This window comes from Panthera onca, chromosome B2 (genome assembly GCF_046562875.1).
Source record: "Panthera onca isolate mPanOnc1 chromosome B2, mPanOnc1 haplotype 2, whole genome shotgun sequence".
Lineage (NCBI taxonomy): Eukaryota > Metazoa > Chordata > Mammalia > Carnivora > Felidae > Panthera > Panthera onca.
Window position 1 is genome coordinate 111,838,778 of NC_138343.1, and position 23,901 is coordinate 111,862,678.

The 23,901-nt window shown below is 36.9% G+C and overlaps 1 protein-coding gene across 5 annotated transcripts in view; it reads left to right on the forward strand.

Moving 5' to 3' along the window:
* Positions 1–23,901, forward strand: part of NKAIN2 (sodium/potassium transporting ATPase interacting 2) — a 996,342-nt gene that overhangs the window by 946,094 nt on the left and 26,347 nt on the right. For all 5 annotated transcript variants that reach the window (XR_009605258.3, XR_009605256.3, XR_009605257.3 and 2 more), the window contains one exon: positions 23,315–23,375. Coding sequence is in view for 2 of the 5 variants with exons in the window: in XM_060616558.3 (XP_060472541.1) it covers positions 23,315–23,375 (61 nt within the window). In the remaining 3 variants the exon portion in view is untranslated. The remainder of the gene's footprint in view (positions 1–23,314; positions 23,376–23,901) is intronic.

Below are 23,901 nucleotides of genomic sequence, written 5' to 3' on the forward strand. Positions count from 1 at the left end.
TATTTCAACATTTGACGCTATGCATAGCATGTAGTAGACTTTCCAGAAATAACTACTTATTAGCGTTTTACATAATGGGCACCGGGGTGCTCAGTTCATTAAGTGACAAACTCTTGATTTCAGCTCAGGTCATGATATCAAGGCCGTGAGATAGAGCCCTGCATCGGATTCCAGGCTGAGCATGGAGTCTGCTTGGAATTCTCTCTCCTTCTTCCTCTGCCCCTCCCCCACTTGTGTGTGCGCTCGCTCTCTCTCTCTCTCTCTCTCTCTCTCTCAAAAAAAACATTTTACATCATACCATATGACAATGGCTTTATATTAACACTATAATTGCATTAATCTTTGCAATACCATTAAAAGTAAAATAAGAAGAATGTTTGTATCCCCGTTTTGCAGATAGAAAAAAAAAGTCCAAAACACTTAAAATTAAAGCGCTAATCATTTATATTAAGGAGGATGTCTTTAAAAACTGAGTACGTGAATTTATATTATTTTTAGATGGGATATAATGTGTGAAAGTATGAAATATAACAGACCAGGGTGGAATGAATTGATTCCTTATTAAGGTGACACACCCATCCTCACTGCGAAGGAAAGCATGTACATATTCTACATTTCTGTCAGCGTGGAGAAATAATAAACGTTCCCTCCGAGCGTGCTGAACAGCCATGTCAGCGAAGTTCTTCCCTCTCCATCAAGACATCAATCTCACCTGTCACCTCAGCAGCACTCATTGGCCATTCTGTGAAACATCTTCCATCTTAGCCATTTGAGAGCCCAGAATCCTAACCTTCACCATCAGAATAATCACAAACAAGACTGTCCTGATCCTACAATGCTTCTTAAGCTAAAAAAAGCGATATCAAAACCTTCATATACAACACTTTGGAGGTAACTATAAACAGATATTAATCACCGAATACACCTTCTCTATCATTCCCTAGCTACAAGAATTGTCTAATTATTCATACTTCAAAATTTTTCTACCTAAGGGAGAAAACTCCTGTTTGATTTTTTTTCTGCCTTATTTGCAGCATTTTAATAACTGGTAGGGTATATGAAATAAAAATTGAGAGCTTGTCCTTTACTGGGTTGTGCTTCTTTCCAGAGATGGAAATATTGATGCAAATGCCATTTAAATGCCCACCTTATAGTGTCACATTTACAACGATATTTTGGGTCATCACAGTCATTGGAATTCACTCACCCCTCAGAAAATATTTCATTCTGGTCATAACATCACATTTTTCCTCTCATGCAAAACGAACAATCCATAGTCATATGTTGTTTCTTTCTTTAAGCCACAGTTTCTAAATTGAGTGTCTAGCATTTATAATCAACTGCTTCATTTAATTCAGGTCGATTTTAAATGCTAGGCATTCATTTGGTGGGCTGTGAGCAGCCTGTGGTTTTGTTAGATCTACAGCATAAAGAAACAATTTTTCTTATCCTGATCCTATAGCTGTCTGGGAAAGGTGACACACGGTGAGACATAATGATAAGAAAGGCTACAGCTGCCCTAGGCAGTCAGATACCAAAGCCAGATGATTAAACCATTCTGTAGCATTCCCCAGAGACAAAGCAGAGGAAAAAAATGTTTAGAATGCTTAGTGCTAAAAAAAAAAAAAAATCAAAAAACAAAACAAAACAAAAAATACCTCCAGAACAGAATTCACACATGCTTTATGTGTTTTTGTTCCTCCAACCCCCACCTCTGCCTCTATGATTCCTCCTACTAATAAAGAACTTAAAACAAGAACAATGATAGGTTTTAAAATACCTGTTGACTAGGAATTCTTTTCTTTATCAGTTGCATAGAAATACCAATTTGATTAACTTGGAATGATTATAAAAGGACTTAGAATTTTCCATGTCTCCCCATGAGGAAGATAGTTTTCTATCACTCCTAAGAGATACACTTATTCATTCTGTTGCTTCATCTTAGTTCTTATTTTCATTTGGGTGCATTTAATAGTAAAGGAACTGAAATATATTCAGGACAGTTGAGATTGCTGGATTAATTACAGGGTGATTGATGGGTTTACCTGGCAAATCCCAGACCTATTTGCTTTTCAAAAGCAAACCCTTAATACTAGATCTAATGTGGAGATTCATAACTTGGGCAGACTGTTTTTAGGTCTCTGGCACACACTCTATACTGACACTCTTGTTTTAGGTAGAGAGGAAGGAGGATTGGCATATGTAGTTTTATACCTCCCCTTCTTCTGGAAATTCAGGAGTTAACTTTCTTTTTCTTTTGTTATCTTCAACTTGGTTGAAGGCAGGTAGCAAGCAGCCCTCTCTAGAGATGGATTCTGTCAGCACTTCAATAGCTCCCTTAAATGAGAATAGTCACATTCAATAGGGGTTGGAGAAAATAGAGTACATATTTGCTTGAACAAGAGAAGAGGAAAACATTAACAAATGAGACATGTTCTTTTAAATATATAAAAGCACCAAGTTTTAAAGTCAAAAATGCCTAAATAAGTCTCGCTATATGATGCCGTGTCCCCTGTACTTTGAGTGGGATTCCAGCCTTTCTCCCAGCTGGGCTCTGCTTCTCTCCTGCCAGACAGTCTTCCCCTTGGAAATGTTCTGTTTCTTACCTATTGGTCTCCATTCACACCCTTGAACTACTTTGAGTCTTTCAGGGAAAGGAGGTGATGAAACTTCACTAATCTCTTAACAAAATTCTAGCTATGTATCTGTGAACCATAGCTGCCAAACACCTTAAAATCCCATCCCATTTTCCTACAGAATGGGACCTTCTGGAGTGAGATGTGAAGATGTTTTGCTTTCCGTTTTTCTATATGACAATATCTTTTCTTTTAACCGCCTCTGAATGTCACCGACTTCAAAATTTCGTTGTGTAATTTACACATTTTAATCTTCCTTCTTCTCTTTTTTCCCCCTTTTCTCTTTACTACCTAAAGTCTGTCTTGTCTTGTTAACTGTTCTCTGATACAGTACTGCACCTCTTACCATCTCACTGTGTTACGTTCACCAGAGGCTACTTAAGAGACTATGAAGCCTCCAGAGGATTGATTGGTGCATTAGCTCAATGATTCTCACTTGTATTTTATCTGATGCCCTCACTAAGGCTTTCTTTCAAAGCATAGACTATACTGTCCCTTTTATTTAAATAATATTTAAAAATATCAAGAGCTTACTTTTGCCACATCAGGAGACCTATTAAGTTGTGAAGAAAAAGGAACAAGAGGAAATCTAGGAATGGCTCTTTTCACCATTAGTTAACAGCTACTGAAAATTCCAAGTCTCTGTTTTTAAACCTTCTCAGAACCTCTGATGACTCCCCTAAAGATCCTGATTCCATGGGCATCTTGACCAGTCCAACAGCCCTTGTTTCTAGTTTCATCAAGAACTAAGAGAAGAATATATGTTGTCTAAGGCAGTTTCTTCACACAAGGCATTTTGGAGAACCTATGCCTTTGAAGTAGGTTAAAAAGTGTTGTGTGTTTTATCTAGTTGAGACCATATTTAGTTATTTATTTATTTTTCAATGTTTGTTTTTGAGAGCAAGAGAAAACCAGAGAAGGGGAGAGGGGCTGAGAGAGAGGAGGACAGAGGATCCAAAGTGGGCTCTGTGCTGACAGCAGCAAGCCTGATGCGGGGCTTGAACCCACGAACTGTGAGATCATGACCTGAGCTGAAGTTGGACACTCAACCAACCAAGCCACCCAGGTGCCCCATAGTTTAGACTATCTTTAAAATACAGTTTGAAATTGTTTATAGAAGGATTAAGTGAAAGTTAGCAAAGTCTATGAAATGTGTTAGTGTCCATTATGCAGCAGTGCCATTCTGAATATGTCCTAAAGAAATAATTTGATAATTGAACCAATATGTATGTTTTAATAGGATCTTTAATTAAAAAAATTGAAGCTACCTGAAAATAATAGGGGACTGAGTAAATTATCCTCCATCTATATAATGGACTATAAGTAAACATTTAAAAATAATCGAGGTCTCTATTTATCATCATGGAAAGATTTTCACAAGATTTTGCTGAGAGAAAAAACAGCCTATACGATATGATGGTGTTTAACATTTTTTGAGAAAATGTGGTTTATATGAATATTATACATACATTTTATTGGATAGGTAGGATAGATAAGTATGTTAACAGAGATTAAGTAAATGGCAGAATTATGAGTAATTTCTATTTTTCTTTCTAGCAATTATTTTTTAGTAATATATAATATACTATATTATATAATATACTATAATATACTATAATATACTATAATATATAATATACTATATTATATAATATACTATAATATAATATATTATATAATATATAATAATTTAGTAATATATAAGTAATATAGCTTAATTTTGAACTTAGTGAAATTTAAACCAAATTTTAAAAAGAAGAGTTGGTCTCAGTAAGGACCCCAAATAAAGACTGAGGAGATGATATCTAAGCTGAGTTTTCAACAGAGTTCTCAAGGTGAATGTGGTTGTTCCCTTTCAAGTAGAAGGAGCAAGAGAGGGGCAAGAGCTGTTAGGTGTTGGAGAGTTATTATAAGGGCATTTATGAACAACTCTGAGTGTGACTGCAATGGAAATAAAGTTGTGTGACAGGCAGGAGGCAAATCTTGAAATACAGCCAGGTGAAAGAGTTTGAATTTTGTCCTGAAGGAATGTGAAGGACTTTTTTAAAAAGAAGACTGACATGATAAGATTGGATTGCATTTTTAGAAAGAACACTCTGGCAACACTGTGGAAAATGAATCGGCAACCTATTACAGTCCACTGTGCATGAAATGGTGAGGTCCCAGGCTAAAGCAGTGGCAGTGTGCTTGGAAAAACAAGAACCGAGTTTATAGATCCTTAATAAGTAGAAACAGGGCTTAGTAGGTTGGAGGCAAGGGTGCAAGTGTCAATGATAATCTCTGGGCTGATAATCTTGGGCTGACTGAGAAAGGGAGAAAGAGAGGAGAACCAGACATGAGAGCAAGGAGGACTTGGTGCTGCACAGGGTGCATTTGACAAACTCCCATCTCACCCAAGTGGTGATGCCCATAGACAAGCTGCACGTCAGAGTCTATAAGACCTGGGCAGCAGATGTGAACTTGCACGTAGACAGTGTACCTGTGAGAGTGATTATAGAAGTATGTGAAGTGTCCAGTGAGGAGGGGCCAGGAGACAACTGTGTAATCATAATTACTTAGTGTTCTGTTAAAAGAAAAAGAACCCAGAAAGGAGACTGAAATGTATTAAAAGATGGGAAAAAAGAAACTCTTGTCACTGAAGCTGAGGGTCATGAGAATTTTAAGACTCTGGGGGTTTTTCAACAGTATTAGACTAAAGCTAAGCCAAGTAAAGTAAGGTCTAAATACTGTGCATGCACTTAGCATCCTGAATGTCACTGGATATCATCTCAGTGATTTAATGGAGAGGAAAAAATGGAAACCTGATCACTGTGGGTTATGGAATGAAAGACATATGAAGAGATGTGTAGAATGATTCTTCCAAAAGCCTAGCTAAAAGGGTGCCTGGGTGACTCACTAACTTGGTTAAGTTTCCAACTTTGGCTCAGGTCATGATCCTACAGTTCATGAGTTGGAGCCCTGCATCGGGCCCTGCGCTGAGAGCTCAGAGCCTGGAGCCTGCTTCAGATTCTGTGTCTCCCTCTCTCTCTACCCCTCCCCAACTCAAGCTCTCTCTCTCTCTCTCTCTCTCTCTCTCTCTCTCTCTCTCTCAAAAATAAATAATCATTGAAAATTTTTTAAATAAAAACCTGCCTGTAAGTGGGAAGGGGCAGAGGGGAGAGTGAAAGAGGGAGAGAAAGAGAGGTCAACAGAAGGCTTAAAAAGATTTTGTGGTTTGGGTTCTGGAGGGGAAAACAACAGTAGAATGGGAACATTTAAGGGTAGAGGTGGAAGTGGAGGTAAATGTAATGGATGAGAAAGGAAGCAGGAGATGCAGCATCTAAGCTGTAGTTCAGGAATCAACTATGGAGGATGAAGACTAGCATAGAAGCAGGATCCTAGGCCTTCAGGATGAACAAAGTTGGATGGAAGTTTGAATTTGGAAGAAATCTTGCAGAGTTTTCTCTAAGTAGACTACCAGAACCAAATCATAATTTATATTGTTTCCCCAAAAGAGAAAAGACCCAGCAATTTTTTAATTAAATTTATTTATTTAAACTCAAGTTACTTAACATACAATGTAGTATTTGATTCAGTAGAACCCAGTGATTCATCACTTACATATAACACCCAGTGCTCATCCCAACAAGTGCCCTCCTTAATGCCCATCACCCATGTAGCCCATCCCCCTATCCTCCTCCCCTACAGCAACCCTCAGTTTGTTCTCTGTGTTAAAGACCCAGCAATTTTTATGCAGATTACTAGTACCAACATAACCAAGATCAACCAATTAACTTCAGAAATGGAATAAAAAGGACTATGGAAAAATAACAGACGATGGTGAGAGGTATTGAGAGTGCCGAGGAAAGAGCAGTTTGAAATAGAGTAGTCAAAATAAGCCTCATTAAGAAGGTGACTTTTGAACAAAACTGGAAAGAGGTATAGAGAAAATATCCAGTACTTAAAGGCTGCCATGGGTCTGTTTGTTCAAGTAATAGCAAGAAAGCTCGTGGTGGCTAGAGAAGAGTCATCAAAAAAAGCAAGAGGTCAGGATCAGGTCAGAGAGGTAATGGCGGTGGGGTGCGGGGGACAGATTATGTCATAATTGGGATCCACTGTAAAGACTTTGACCTTTACTCTTAGTAAACTGGAAAGCCAAAGATGGTTTGAACAAAGAATCTAATTTGCATTCTTAAATGATCCTTCTGGCTGCTGTGTTGCTAGTAGATTATAGGTGCAGCAGAAATGGTTGGAAGCAGGGTTGGAAGGGATGAGTTAGGAGGCTGTTGCAGTAAACCCAGCTGAGAAAAATGGCAGCTTGTATCTGAGAGACCACTGTGGTTAAAAGTGGTCAGATTCTGGATATCCTTTGAAGGCAATCCTACAGCATCTCCTGACAGATTGGTTCTGTGGCAGGAGAAAGGACCATGGATGAATCCGTGGGTTTAGGATTTAACACCTGGAAGAATAGCATTGTCATTGCCTGAAACATAAAGGCTTTGGGTACACTCAAGTATTCAGGAGAAGAGCAGTTTAGTTTTAACATGGAAAGTTTGCGATACCTACTAAGACACTGAAGGGGAGATGCCTGGTGGGTAGTTGGAAGCACAATATGGAGCTCCAGAGATACTGCCAAGAAATCTGGTGATAATTTTAAAAGTTCTGTCTCCAATTCTAGAGAGGAGAGAAGGAGAAAGGTTTGATTTCCTGACGCTCAACCCTTTGTACTCCCACTATGCTTAGACACAGCAGATGGAAGGGGCTCGGTCAACATTTGATAATCAAATAATTCAAGTACATCCTTTACTTCCATGAAGGAAACTCCTTCATCTCTTCTAACTACAGGATATTGGAATATTAAGTATCCAATGGACTGAGTAGTAAAGGCAAGAACAGGTATTCAGGAAATTCTTGAGACAGGCAAAAATGGAACTCAGAAGTGAGTTCTGCATCTGCCCCTCTCCCAGGAGGCTCATTGGGCCAAATCATTCTGAACCTTCCTTTGCAGCTATCTTGGGATAAAACCAGCCCTTAATCTCCTCAAAGGAACTTCAGTTTTCACCCATTGGATTAATTGTTTTAACTAGGAAGTTGATATAGGACAGATTAAAAACTGACAATATAAATCGAGGTCATCTCCAAACAATATATTCAAGTTCTGAATTATTCAGCAAATTTTGACCATCCAGAAAACATTACATTATTTGTTTAATCCCATTTCATTTTCCCCCAAGAGCTCTCTGACTAGGATGTAGTTGTATACAGGTGAAGCTTCAGTTTATCATGAAAAATGTATTGTAATTCCACGTGAACATAAAGAGAACGTTATCTCCGAAGCAGGAAAATGCCTATGGCTTCAATCTCTCATTCAACTTGAGCAGTGACCCTGCCATCTTAGCTGTGATAACACTATGAGGAACCGAACTGTATCAGTCAGGGTTATTGCACTGGGCAGCTTCAGAACCCTCTTGACACTGGTTTAATTGAAATAAAGATTTTTTTTTTCTTTTACTATCCCGAACATTTCTGTTCCCTTACAGAGGTCAAGCTCCTAAAGTACCAATAGCATCTAAAGAGTCGGGGCCGAGGGGACCAAAACAGAAATTTGAAGTGGCCTCGCCTAGGAGGATTCCATAATGTGAGAATGCTCCATTTGCTGTGCCAGCTTCAATACTCTGCTCCTTTTGATTGACGCTAGCTCCTCTAGCAGAAGAGAAAAATCAAACCTCATCCTCCTGAATCCACTTGTAGTTTGGTTTTGAGGATTTTCTGCTCTGAAACAATATCCAGAGATCTCGGTTACACACTCAGTCCATACTATAAGAAATTATTAGATCTAGTATGTGAGGGGCGTGTGTGTGTGTGTGTGTGTGTGTGTGTGTGTGCGTGTGTGTGTGTGTGTGTGTGTGTGTGTTCCCTTGCCTTCCCAAGTAGCGTAAACTCCTGAGGGTGGGCTGTGCCTTTTATTTCTACAATAGCTTTATATTTCACTTCTAATACAGCCTACATATGTTATTCTCCATCTCTATTTTATGACTCCTGTCTATTATACTATATTTTCTAAGAGATAAACTGTGGTTTATATTTTTTTATTTCTCCAATAATAACTAGAGTATCAAGTTTCAAACTCTAGACATTCCTTATTAACAATTATTTATGTATTTTTGTGCCAAGTGGTTATTTTACCTTTTGGGAAATTAAAAGTTCCTTTTTTATATTAGGTATCTATATTTCGTCTTTGTTGTAGTTTATTTCATCTTCCTCGTAGATGTACAATTTAGGTGAAAAGCCTAGGTGTCCCATTAAAGGTCAATAGTAAATAGAAATAGTTGATATGAGCCTGAAACTGTTACCTCTGCAAAATAAAGTGTAGTCAAGGAAATATACTGTCATCTGGGCATATTTTTTTCAATTGCCTCAAAATTTAAATTTAAGAGAATGTATTTTCCGTACAGGGTTTTAATAAATAAATAATGTTACAGCCCAGAAAGAAAGTTATGCTGTTGATATTTCTTTATGTTTATTTTCCTGAACAGCTATATTTCAAGAGAGAAAGTTTAGTCCATGAGGTGGGTATTCTAAAAATCCATAGTGCCAGGGAGAATGCAGCCTTTTGGGTCCTGGGCTGAGTTGATGGCACAGTCTTGTAATGACCATGGATTCTGGAACCAGCCAGCCTGGGTTTGAATCCTAGCTCTACTACTAACTGCAAGGTGACTTCAAAGAAGTCACTGAACTTCTCTGTAGCTCAAATTCTTCATCTATAAGGAGGGTATAATAATTATAGCTACCTCATAAGGCATGAGGAGTTAAAGACTTAAGGCATGAACAGTGTCTGGCACAGAATGAGTACCATATAAGTGTTAATTACTATTATTCACTAAGACTCACAGATTGAATATGTTCATCAGAGATGAGGAACTGCAAATTCTATTTGCTTTTCGGGAAGCTGTAAAGATTGAACATGATAAATGACCAGAACAGTGAAGTTGCAAGTAGTTGGGGATCAGCTCTCTGAAGAAAGAGATTTAGAAGGAATTATACAAATTCTAGACGGGACTTCTGAGGTGGAGGGGGAAGTTAAGTATAGAAAAAATATCTCTTCAACGGTCTTAATTTTAGAAAATTGATCTGCAGAACCAGACTGGGCTAATATTAGAAGAACTCAATCAATCTTCACACAAGATCATAAAAATAAACAGAATGTACTCTCTTACTTAGTATTTCCTTCTCTCTTAAAACCCACATTTGCACACACACATGCTGACACACACATACACATGTGCCCAGTGATGACATTCAGTAATGAAATTTCAACAATTTTGAAGTCATTAAGGTAAAGTAAGGAGATAGATTGTCATCAAGCCTCACTTTTCTGGGAGAACAGCTCATAAATTTAGGCAGTATCTTTAAAGACAAGAAAGAAAGCAGACAGCTTTCTCTCCCTCTAATTTCTGATGCTATGGTTATGAAGAGTATGCTTTTCGTTTCTTTTTAAGTGTAATAAAAAAATAATGAAATGGAACACATTTTCCTGGAGTGCAGGAAAAAACTACAAGTTCGTGTAAATACGAGTATGCTGAGTTAAAAGAATGAAAACTTGGTTCTCACAGCATCTGGATCACAATTTTAAAATTATAAATTAAAAAAATAATCCCTGCATGGGGGCCATTCTCAACAAATTTTGTTTGTTTTTCATATCTTTAAAAACTTGTCAAATCTTTTTCCTTCTCTTTTGTTCCCTCTTCTTGCTTCTTTAATGAAGTCATCACTGCTGTACTCTCCTTGATAATTTTTGACAAGTGTATAATTAGAAAACGTTAATGACATATTAGAGGGAGAAAATAAGAACTGATAATCTGGATAGAATTCATTTGACATAAATTGAGGAAAAGTTAGAGCTCAAAAATATGAATGAAATTTACTAATAAAGAATAAGTAAATATCTTTTAAAGGACTTTTAAATTGGAAGGGAGACAATTCTAAATCCCACTTCAATTTTAGAAGATGTTTTTATAAAAATTCTAGTTTAGCCAATAGTTCTCAACTTGTACACCCTTAAAGTTAAAGAAGAAGAAGAAGAAGAAGAAGAAGAAGAAAAGAAAAAAGAAAGAAACAGCATCCACTTGAGATGAATTAGTACAGGCTAGCAACAAAAAAGAAATAAAAGACCATCTTCCTTCTTGAGGGGATGGCGAAATAGAGTGTGAGTCTGACGAACATTTAGAGATGAGGAGAATGATTAAATATATGACGTTTCTCCTAGAAGCTGAAAGTATGTTCATAGTTATGATTTCACATTGTTATCTTCACATTGGCCTGTAAAGTATATGAAACATATCTTCCTATCACTACTTAATCATGAAATCCTAAAGTATAAGGACATAAATGAGTTATTCCAAGGGGCACCTGAGTGGCTCAGTCAGTTAATCAGTCAGCTGAATCTTGGTTTCAGCTCAGGTCAAGCATGATCTCACTGTTCACAGTTCGAGTGCCACATCAAGCTCTGTGCTGACAGTGCGGAGCCTCCTTTGGATTCTCTATCTCTTCCTCTCTCTCTCTTTCTCTGTCTCTGTCTCTCTCTCTCTCTGCCCTTTCCCCACTCATGCTGTCTTTCTCAAAATAAATAAACTTTAAAAAACCAAAACAAAAACAAAAATAAATGAGTTATTCCAAGATACAAGACTGGAACTAGATGGAAATAGGAACTCATTAATTTTTGAGAGCCTACTAAGTGTAGGGCAAAATGCTTATTCATTTTCCAGTGAAAGCCTTCCAATCTACTGGGATCAATTTATTCTTTATTCTTTCTTAAAAGAAAGCCCAGACTCCCATCCCATACACAATGTATTCTGCAATATCATTGGGAATTTGGGGGCCTTTATTGATGCCCTTAACTTCACCCTTTCAACTAAATTCTCAATTATCCCTTTACATCTCATTTTTTTATATTGTCACCTTGATTCCTTCAGTTCCCCAAAGCAATATTCATATAAGAATGCATAGCAAGACTTTACTAATGTTTCAAGTATAATGAGATGTTGGGTGGATGATCACGCTGTACCAACATACCAAAAAATTAAAAATAAGACTAAAATTTGCATAATAGAATCTATATTCTTGAAGAAGCCACTGTTTAGTCTTTTTGCTAATTATTTCCAGAAACTCAGACCACTTCTAGCTAGCCAGTCTAGTCTGCAAAGACTCAGAAATTCCACTAGTAGGTATTTCTTTAAGAGAAATTAAAAAGACACGTTCATAAAAGATCTGTAGAAAATGTTTAGGGAAGCTTTATTCATAGTATCACCAGCAGTAAACTGAAGGTAATTAGTGGCTCACCAATATACTTCTGATATAAGAAGCCCATTCTGGGCTTCTGTGTAGAAACATATATAAACAATTCAGAGGAGGACTATAAAATTATGATGAGTTGGAACCACTGAAAGAGAACTGAAATGGTAATTAAATGAGTGGGAGGAACACTCCAGTTCTCCAGCATACTACAGGTTTCCCATGAGTGGCATTAAACCCTTCTGTGGTTTGATAGCTCAGCCAGTTTGTTTCTTTCTAATTTCCAAGATCTGCCAATCCGAAGCTCAGTACTATCCTCTGTATCCAAATTTCCAACTTGGAAAATGAGACGAACTTAATTTTGGGAATTTTTTTCTGCATGTGAATTCACTCTGATTCTTAGAATCTTATGTTCCCTTCACTTGAGAATGTTGTCAGTTTTGCCTTTTGGAGAGTGAAAAATATAAGATTCATGTAGACATGAATTCAAGTCCTCTTCTGACTATCTCTTAATTTGGGGACATCAATTAATTTCTCTAGCCCCAGTTTTCTCATTTATAAATCATGGATAAGACTCTCTCCTTGGTTCTGGAAAGAATGGATTGGACAATAGCTGTAAAGATGTTAGCATATACCCAGACTATAGCAAGGATTCCAACAATGCTAGAAGTCACTAGCCTTTCCTTTCCTACTTCCCAGGATATAAGGGGTTAGTTGGATGATTAGTTGTTTTGAGGTTTAAACACTGAAAAATTAAAAAATGAAGTACAGAAATACACTAACAGTTTTTCTAGTTTATATATTCCCAAATGGTAATAATCGTGTAACTAGTAATTAATGAAATTCTTTAATTCTGAGGTAGTTGACACAGTGTCTTGCACCTTCATATTGCCTAGGAGTTGTGTAGAAAGAAGACAACCTAGAATTTATGTTGAAAAGAAGGTAACTCAGATGTAAAGGAAAAAGAGGTCAATGAAGAACAGCAATCTTAGCCAAGTTCTGAATCCAAAGTTATTCAATCCAACTGGATTATACTGCTCACACGGATAGGGTTGACAGGTCCTTAAAAAGTGACACTTCGATTCGGTTTTGTGCCTTTTAAAATTGCTTTGGGAAAAAACTGGTCTTCAAATTTGTGTCTTCCCCAATCTACATCTTATTCCCCTTGGGGTTCTTTTTCTGTTACTACCTTCACTCCTATTCATCTTCCCCTGCCTCATATTGCAGCCAGAACTTTGCTTCAGAAGCAAGCTTCATTGAATGCTACATAAAATACCTTTTCATACAGCACACAGCTTATTCCCACAGATGTCATGGTAAATGGACCAATTGCTCTAAGTTTCCTTTTGAACTGTATTTTCAAAACCCAAATAATACATCTAAGTTTACTATAACATTTTGAAGCAACTTTTCTCTTTAGCTGGTATGTTCTGATGTTTTCTTTTTAGATTTTTTTCCTTTCTCAGTACAGTGAAAGCTCTATCCTTGTTGACACCATTTTTCTATAATGCAAACCAATAACTCATTTTTGATAATGGTGAGTTTGTCATTTAGCAATTTCTCCCGACATTCATTATTTTCCATAAGAAAAAAAAGCCTTATGAAGATTCATTAAAATTAGGTAACATTGACTCTTTCTTATATCCCACCACATAGCCAATCATTGTGGGCCAAGTATTTCTCACATACTATGAGAGTATAGCATTGGCTTCCAAGCCATGGGGATATCCCAGTTGCCCATGCCAAAACATCCATAGTCTGGCAAGGAGTCTGAGGTCAGATTTGTAGTTTGTCTAATGAGATTTATGATTCTGTTATATTTCTTGACTCAGCCCCTGTTTCTGTAAAGAAATACTTAAATGGAAGTTACCTCCTAGCTGGGAGATGACAACTGGGTCAATACCAGAAAGGCCTCTAGTGGGATCTAGTCTAATTAGTATCCTCAGAAGAAATTGGAAGGAGTGACTTTTACCCAGACAGAAGCCTTGTGCCCACATACATCTGCATTATCCTCTATGACCCCAGATTCCCTGAGAAATGTGGACAAGACAGAATCTTAGAAACCAAAGATAAGTTTTTATTCACCATCCCCCAAACATTAAATGATCCACTATATTTCATCACAGTTACTTTAACGATGAAAAATACAGAATATTTGCAAACCTATCATGGGTGGGTGTGTTCACTTTGCCCTTTGACAAATGCTAATTTAACAGCTTATTTGCACAGGAAACATCTGAATGCACTTGTGATTTCCAAATTCTTATTTCTAAACAATGATGATTTACTCATTACTTCTTTTCTAAAATCTCTGAGTGAAGTGATCACAGAGGTTATCTGGTCCTTAATGATGTCTCCAGGAAGCAGGCAGACATCAGTCTGCATGGGGAATTCTCTTTCACTATCGTCATCGTCATCGTTGTCACTGTTGTAGTCGTCGTCATCATCATCATCATCATCACCACAAAGTTTATTGAGAACTTTCTATGATCCAGGAAGTTTTCTCATCCTGTCTCATTTCTCTGCCTCCCTTCACAGTGTGGTTACAATTCCATTGGGCATCTCTCTTCATTTATGGTATCAACATTGAACACTGTCAGCATTTTGATGGACAAGATCAGAAGGAAGTGGGGCTATTTGCCTCCTTTGTTTTAGACACAGTAATTTTCTTCAGGTAACCTAGGACCATACTACTTGTATAGGCATCCTCCATATAATTACAAAACTTGATCATTGGGTCACAGTTGTCCTTCCTCAAGAATTTTTAAATGTCCTGCAGAACAGGACTTTAGGTGAGAGGCCTAAAGGGTGCCCATTGGAACCGGCTCTCAGTTTTAAACTGATCTCTTCATCATTGCTCTTTTCAGAGTCCAGGTCTTTAATCAGACACAGATCCAGTGTATAGTCTCCATGCATATTATATATATACACATACATATTCTCATGATGTCATCTCATTAATGACTTCTTGAAATATAGTGTTGTAGTATGTGCTGCAGGACCCAGTGCATTACATGTTCTACATTTTCCTTCTAATCTAGCACCTCTAAAAAAGAAAAAAGAATGTTAACATAGTTTTTGCACCTTTTTAAAATATAGGTTATTTTTGCAACTAGTATTCCAATATAATTATCCTGTTTTCAGAAGAATCTGGCCTTGTATCCCCATCATCACCAGGGACAGCATGCTCCTTTCAATGAAATGCGGTGAACATTATTAGCCTTGTCTATTGTTGACATACCTAAGTTGAACTAACTTATTTCTGCATATGCCTTATTTGTATCATTAATTTTGCTTTAAGTTCCCGATTATCTCTGAGCAAACAGTATGCTATTTGAATCGTTTTATCAGAAAGGAATTATGTGCTATTTCTTCAAATTTTTTGCTGGAAAATATTAATTATTTATATTTTGCAGAACATTTTAAAACTGCACTTTCTTTCCCAAATGTTACATTATAATAAATCGCAGTCCCTAATACATTATATAATCTTAAATTCAGTTTTACTATTAAATTAGTAGGGTGTTGTTGATAGGTTGCTTTTTGCATTTCCCATTTTCTTTTTTTAGTGAGATATAATTAACATATTACATTGTATTGGTTTTAGGTGTAACAGCATAATGCCAGTCATTTTCAGTGAGTGGATTTGGTTAAGTGCTTTCATTATGGCTCCTACCTCAAAAAGGAAGGCATCTTGTGGCAGCTCTATTGCAGTAGATGAGCATTTCTTTGAACACCTCCCAACTGGCAAATGTATAGAACGATTGAACTGCTGCTCTCAATACAGTTTTTAAACTAATTTGTTAAACTCCAAAAGAGGTATTAACCATCACAACATTTGAATTTTATTAGCTGTCTTTTACCCTACCTGAATATCTTTTGCTCTGCCAACTTTACTCACACATTAGTCTCATCTGAACTCAGATAACTTTTGGTAAGTTTGGTCTGAAGAAATCTACCAATCTCCAGAGGCCAGTTTATAATGGGAGTTATTGGGTAAGCCAGTGTTGGCATTTGGTTCAGTCCATTTCCCAGTCTTAAGGAGATAATACCAGTTTGCATGTACGTCTACTTTTATTTAATCTTTTAAACAGTGTTTAATACAGTCATGCTTGATGATGCGGCACAATACCTAAAGGCTGGTATTAAGATATGTTTCTGATCCTCTGAAAAGCTTTTCTGACTCAGTAGGCTGTGAACATTCACAATAGCCCTAAAGGCAATCCTCTATGAGTTATTGTAGGTTGATAACTGCACCTGGATTATCCATAGCAAAGAAAATTCGCGACATGCTTTCTAACAGTCCAGTCAGTGGAATAGTATGGGATAAGAATCGTCTGGTGGACAAGATAGATGATACACCAGCCCACATAAAATATATTTCATATAAAAGACCTTCATTAATAATACTGATATAATCATATTAGAATCCTTTGCTGAAGCAATCTCAAATTATGTAAATGGAGCAAGGTACAAAAGAGCAAGTAAAATCATTTGCAACTTAAAAGTATATTTTGTGAGGGCATAATATCCTTCTGTTCAAATTCATATTACAAAAAACATGGGCTTATAGCATCTGAATTATGAACTGAGAACAAAAGTAGATGACTTCGTTTAAATGAAACATAAAACTAATTTATTTGAGAAAGAGATAATTGCAGATAAGAAAGTAGTGTTTGCTACCCCTCACCTCCAACCCCAGTCAAAAAAGAGTGTCAAATAGTGATTCTATATTGTATCAACATCAAAAACTATTGTAGACTTCTGTGTTGGTCTAAGAGCTCAGAATTAAAATATGTCTTTGGGGGCGCCTGGGTGGCTCGGTCGGTTGAGCGTCCGACTTCGGCTCAGGTGATGATCTCACGGTCCATGGGTTCGAGCCCCGCGTCGGGCTCTGTGCTGACAGCTCAGAGCCTGGAGCCTGTTTCAGATTCTGTGTCTCCCTCTCTCTGTGACCCTCCCCCGTTCATGCTCTGTCTCTCTCTGTCTCAAAAATAAATAAATGTTAAAAAAAAAAATTAAAATATGTCTTTGTACTGAAGAAAACAAGCATATCTATTTTGTTTCCATAAATTTACAAATTCAAAAATTAAAATATAAATGTTTTTAACATAAATAATGGTTGCCTAAAATACAGTATTTTTAAATTACACTTTCCACTGTGAGATAATTGTAGATCACATGCAATTGTGAAATAATGCAGAAAGATCCTGTATACCCTTTACCCAGGTTCCCCCAGTGGTAACATCTTGCAAACTATAGCACAGTATCACTGAGAGGATGGTGATTGCCGAACTTCTATCAGATAAGGATCCATCGTGATGCCTCTTTACAACCACATCCACCTGTGACTCCCACCTAACTTAATCCCTGGCAACCACTAATCTGTTCTCAATTTCTATAATTTTGTCATGCCAAGAATGTAATATAAATGACATTATATATTATATAACCTTTTAGGATTGGCTTTCTTCATCCAGCATAATTCTATGGATTTTCATACAGGTAGCTGCATATATATCAATAGTTCTTTCCTTTTATTGCTAAGTAGTATTCCATAATGTGAACATATCACTGTTTCTTTAACTACTCACCTACTTAAGGACATCTGGGTTGTGTCCAGTTTTTGTCTATTATGGATAAAGCTGCTATAAACATGTGTACAGTTGTTTGTGTGAACACGTCTTCATTTCTTTGGGGTAAATGGCCATGAGTGCAATTGCTGGGTTGTATTGTAGTTGTGTGTTTAGTTTTAAAGGAAACCCACAAACTGGTTTTTAAACTGGGGTACATAAATATTTCCCTCTTTCTGCTTTCAAGATTTTTGTGTCTGATTTTTCAAATTTTGACTGTCATGTATCTTGGTGTGAATTTCTTTGGACTTACCCTGTTTGGGCTTCACTCAACTTTTTGAATATGTAATTTCACATCATTTGTCAAATTTAGGAAGTTTTCAGTCACTATTTTTTTAGTACTTTTTTAGTACTGCTCTATTTTCATTTCAGGGCACCAATGACACATATGTCATCTGTTTTACTATAGTTTCAAGGGTCCCTGAGGCTCTGTTCATTTTTTTCAATCTACTTTTTTCTCTCTTGTCCATATTGGATAATTTCTATTATTCTATGAATTCAAATTCATGGATTCCTTCTTGTCTTCTCCATTCTGTAGTTCAGTTTTGTTTTTGTTATTTAATTTTTTTAGCTCTAAATTTTCAATCTGGTTCTTCTTTAGTTCTTCTATTTCTTTGCTGAGACTATTTTTTAAATTTATTTCAAATGTGTTCATAAATTGCTTGTTGAAGCATTTTTATGAAAACTACTTTAAAATATTTGTCAGATAATTCTAACATCTCTATCATCCAGCTCTGTGTTAACTGCAACTGATTGCCTTTTTTCATTCAGCTTGAGATCTTCCTTATTAGCATGTTGAACTTTTACATTGAAACATGGGCATTTTGGGTATTATATTATGAGACTCTAGACCTTTCTTAAACCTCCTGTTTTAGATGGCGGCTTCTTCTGAAACCACTTTGGCAGGTGAAGGAGAGATAACACTCATCACTTCCAAGTGGGATAGAAGTCCAGTTCCCCACTCATCTTCCTTTGAAACCACAGAAGGGGAAGGGCTTCTCATTAAGGCTGGGAGGCAGTGGAAGTTCCTGCCCCCCACTTGGCCTTCAATAATATCTCCAAGGTTGGGGGGGGGTGGGTAGCAATGTCTTGTTACTGCTCTCAGGTGCCTTTGTCTGACACCATGGGGATAGAGGATTGCCCTCATTACTTCTCAGCATTGGTAAAAATTCTGATTCTCCACTAGATCTCCCTGACACCACCTGAGATGTGCCTCCATACTACAGAGTGAGGTTGGAAGCTAGATTCCCCCCATGGTCTCTAACTAACACTAAGGAGAGGGTCTTCCTCCTTTCTGAAAAAAATGCAAGTCCAACTTTTCTGCCTGACTTCTCAGACACTGCAGCATGGTGATGGGGGGTGTCTTGACACCCCCCCCCCCACTCTTTGTTCCTGTGGTTGGGGAATGGAACTACAGTTTTTTTCTGTGATGTTGGCCAAAGAAGAGCTATTATCATCTTAACATTATGTCTTACTAGGCTGTCTTTTTCCTGGTCATTTGGCTAGAGAAAGTAGGCTTTTACTGGGGCTTTTTGATCTGTGCCTGTTGGCATTTCTGAGTTGTGAGCTTCTTCAGCTCCAGATCTGGTATATATGAGATGAAAGAAAAATAGGGAACTCATTCCCATGTTTTTCCTTGGGTCTCAACGTTTCTAGGAGTCCACATTCTTTCCACTTTTCAGTATCTTCCTATGTGTGTTATATATAAAATGTCTTATTTTTTTCAGTTGCACTTTTAGTGAGACTAGGGTTAGAGACAACTATGTGTACTCCAACTTCCTGGAAAGAGAAATCCAAAAGATAGTATTTTAAAAACTAAGGTTGTTACATTTTCAATTACTACAATTGAATCTTTTTTTAAGTACTTACCAAAAGGCTTTGGTTTCCTCTTATCTATTAGCTTCTAAGTGAATTTCTGGGACATGCAATCATAATTTGGTTTGTAGATACAAAAAAGAATTTTAATCTGATTAGTTATAGAGAGAAAATATCATTTCCTTTCAACCAGTAATGATATCAAGATGATATGAATTCCCTATCAGGTGAATTAGAAGTGAACAAATCATATTAGATGTATCAAGGTGAAAAGATGAATAAAAATAAAAAGATTTAGGCTTAGCTCTGCTTTGAATGCCAAAGACTAAAACAACTGGAATATTTTGTTTTGTTTTGTTTTGTTTTGTTTTGTTTTGTTTTACATAAGTGGATAATTGTATGTTTGCCTAGTATAATACCACTGGTATCTTTCATTGTTATTCTAGTTATATTTAAGTAAAGAACAAAATAAAATTATTTTATTTTATTTTATTTTTTAATTTTAATGTTTATTTTATCTTTAAGAGAGAGACAGACAGACAGACAGAGTGGGAACAGGGGAGGGGCAGAGAGAGGAGACACAGAATCCAAAGCAGGCTCCAGGCTCTGAGCTGTCAGCACACAGCCCGATGTGGGGCTCAAACTCATGAACTGCAAGATCAGGACCTGAGCTGAAGGCGGATGCTTAACTGACTGAGCCACCCAGGTCACCCAAATAATTTTTTTAATTCCATGTACTCTGATCTACTTTGACAACATGGGTCATTGTTCTCTGATTTGGGCACCATTATTCCCTTCCCATTGCCCAAACTCCTCTGAATGGAGCTGTTTGCTCCTCCCTGAACATAATTTACATCTTCCCAGAGTTTTCCTCGATCCTGCTGGGAAGACTATCTAAAACAGTGGCTCTAACTTGGGGCAATTTTATCCTTTAAGGGACATATGGCAATGTCTGCAGACATTTTTGATTTTCTCAGTTGTCAAGTGGATTGATTGTAGGATGCTTCTGGAGAAGCATCCTATAATTCACAACAGATCTTACATAAAAGTATTTCCCAGCCCAAATGCCAATGGTGCCAAGGTTGAGAAACTCTGGCTGAGTTTGTCTTTGTAACCCACATAGCAATTATAGGTATTGCACATTATAGGAAGCATTTGGAGTTACAAATGATTTGAAGTCCCTTTCTGTAGGTAAATTTTTTAAATTGCTATGGAGTAAGAATTAAATTATAAATTTATATGGTATAGGAAAATTGGAAGATAACAGAGGTTTATGAATCTTGATTAATTTGGGGGGAACTAATTTCCATTTGTATTTAGAGGTGACCAATTTAAAAGCTAAAGTTCTCTTAATCAGCAAGCTTTTGTAATGAAATGCAGCAGGATTTACTTTTATATCAAAGGAGCTCCCCTGATAGTTAAAGAATGCAACTGAATACAATTAAAAGATCACTGGTAAGCAGAATACAGGGCCTTGGCTGCATTCTGGGAGAGTAGTACAGTTAATAATCTAGAATCTAGTGACACTTTAATGAGAAGCTTAAATTTATTGGCCCTGGATCTCAGAATTTATCAATGCTCTTTACCTAGATTTTCATTTAGAAGTAATAAGTGATGGGTGAAGATCAAAAGAAAAGTTTGTGACTAGGAAAAAGTTGCTTTATAGATAATTCAAGTAGTAAGTATTTAAAACTGAAGAGATAAACTATTGATAAATAGATAGAATTTATTCAAGGATGATAAGGACTCCCTGTGGAAGAAGGGAAGGAGCTATATAAGCAGTACCCAAGGGATTTAACCAAACCCATAGCCTTTTCAACTCATCACAGTCAAATCCAAGTACTAGTGACAGAGTACCCATGGGACTGGCTCACTCAATGATAAGAGCATTTGCATGGATCCTGTTGGATGAAAGATTAAGAAATGTTAGTATAGTCTATTTTTTTTCAGTACCCATGAAAATGTTCAAATTGTGTGATTTTGTTTGGTCCAATCAAAATCTATGCTAAAGCTGTTCTTAATACCACCCTATACTCTAAAAATAAGCCTATAAAAATGATGATCCTGATGATTCTATTATATAAGGAAACAGTTCTTACTACCACTATTTTATTGCCCATTGCAACATACCATTTAAAGAGAAAAATGATGATTTGATGATTTTCCTTTTTTTTTTTTTAAGTTTAGTTATCTATTTTGAGAGAGAGAGAGAGAGATAGAGAGTCACAACTAGGCTCCACACTGTCAGCACAGAGTGTGACTGGGGGCTCAATCTCACAAAACATGAGATGATGACCCAAGCTGAAGTCAAGAGTCAGATGCTCAACCGACTGAGCCACCTAGGCACCCCAATGATTTTTCTAAGTTATGCTTGAAAAGAAAAGAAAAGAAAAGAAAAGAAAAGAAAAGAAAAGAAAAGGAAAGAAAAGAAAAGAAAAGAAAAGAAAAGAAAAGAAAAGAAAAGAAAAGAAAAAAAAGAAAACAAAAGAAAAGAAAAGAAAACTACTGCTAATATGTTATTGGTATTCTTCTGTAGCTCTCCATGATGTGTACTGGTTCAGATACTAAATCTGGGGGTGGGGAGAGAGGGGGTATACATCCCCTCTCACCCAGCATTTGAAAACAAAAGCCCTTGAAGAATATGTTGCAGGGATCTTCTTCCTCACCCATTCCTCCTCCAAGCGGGTCACTACTTCTATGCCAGGATAACCACTGTCTTATTCTATGCCAGTTCGCTTTGGAATAGAGCTAGAGTCTGCCAGAATATGCCTTTCTACCTCAAATCCAAATTAGAGATTTTCTAAAGTCCCTTTTTAACCGGACCCCTCTTTCTCTCCAGATAATACTGTGCTCATTAAATACCTGTCAGCATACCCTCTGACTTAAAGTGTTCCACTCACATCTTCCAGAAAGATCACTGTCAGCTAATGAAAAAACAATTTCATTTGGCTCCTCCCAGCAGCTCCTTTTTGCCCTGTGACTTAGCTTCCTAATGGGAGACCACAGCCTTTCCTCATGTTCCCTTCCCCATGCCAAATATTATCATATACTGTCAGTTCTCAGCCAGATCAATGCTTTTCTGAAATATCATTGAGCATAATCTTCATCACTGTTCCATCCTTTCTGGAATCCCCCAAACAGAATTATGGGGAGGGGGGAATTCCACTGTTAGGAGATTATATTAGTTTTGCATACTTTTACCAGCATTCATAATTTCACTAAATAAATATTCTACTGATACGAAGGAATACAAAACCACTCAATCTGAGGGAATAGATATCAAAGAACTTTGAGGCGTTCCTTAACAATTTCAGTGAGCAAAGACTTCTCTGACCATAGGGACCTTTTTGCAGTATGTTTCGGAAAGGATGATGTGATTTGTGCTATCCTGGATTCAGTGCATCATGACGTATCTTACCTACAGGCACCCACTCCATCGCTTTGTGTAACATGTCAACCTGCTTGTGCTTGGTGTGCCCTGGTTCCTGTTACAGGTCTAAATAAGAGTTTTTCTTCCATGCAACATGCCACTGAATCTTAATATTTTTTCCCTCAAAACATTTTTCTGTTAGTCGGTGAGAGTCCAATTTTAGAATCTAAGGCTCTTGGCTAATGAAAGTAAATTAGAAGTTGATTGGCACAAATGCAAATGTTATTCCTTTAATAAATGACCATAATTTTTTTCCCTGTACCTAAAATAACTTGTTTTAGATTGCCTGGCAATGAACAAATCTTGCACATAAATGCAGTTCAGAGAAAAAGAGAGCAATGCATTTATTTATAAGGAAAATAGACATCACTTGAATCAAGAGTCCACACTGGAGTCAAGGTTCAGTATGAGAAACCATCATTTTTGAACACTGTCTCTAATTATACACTGCCTGCCATTAAGCCACTACCCAGTGAGATCCAGTACCATTGTCTTTGCTTCCTGTCTAAAGCATCTTTGTTTTGTTTCAGCTGGCAGGGTTCATCTACGCCTGTTATGTTGTGAAATGTATAACTGAAGAAGAGGACAGCTGTAAGTATTAAAGCTCTATTCTGTTTCTTTCAAGTTCAAAGCATCTCCTTCACTGCCTCCTACCTAGCCTTCTTACTTCTCAGACAGTATCCCCCAACACAACATTGGAACAAGGAATAAACCTTTTGTATTCATTGGGATAAAGTGTTTTTGTAAAAATATCCAACATATTGAAAAAATGGAGAAGCACCCATTTTGAAAACATTTCAAAAACATTCTTTAATTTTACTAAATGCATTTTTAAAGATTTATTTCTCTTATAACAATTCTAGTAGAGAATAAAGAGGGGAAATTGAGGACAGGAATGATTTTTAAGTGTGGTTAATTTGACTGTTTTCTTTTTAGTAACCCTTATTAGGTATTAATGCCTAATCAGTTTCACCCAGGACTAAAAATCCCAATAATCAACAGTTTGGAATAGTTCCTAAACTTTTCAAGAACTGACTTCAGACTAATTTAAGAAATGTGTCTTCAGGAAACCAAATGCTCATATTTCCTTTTTGTTCCTACAATTTGATCCAAATGG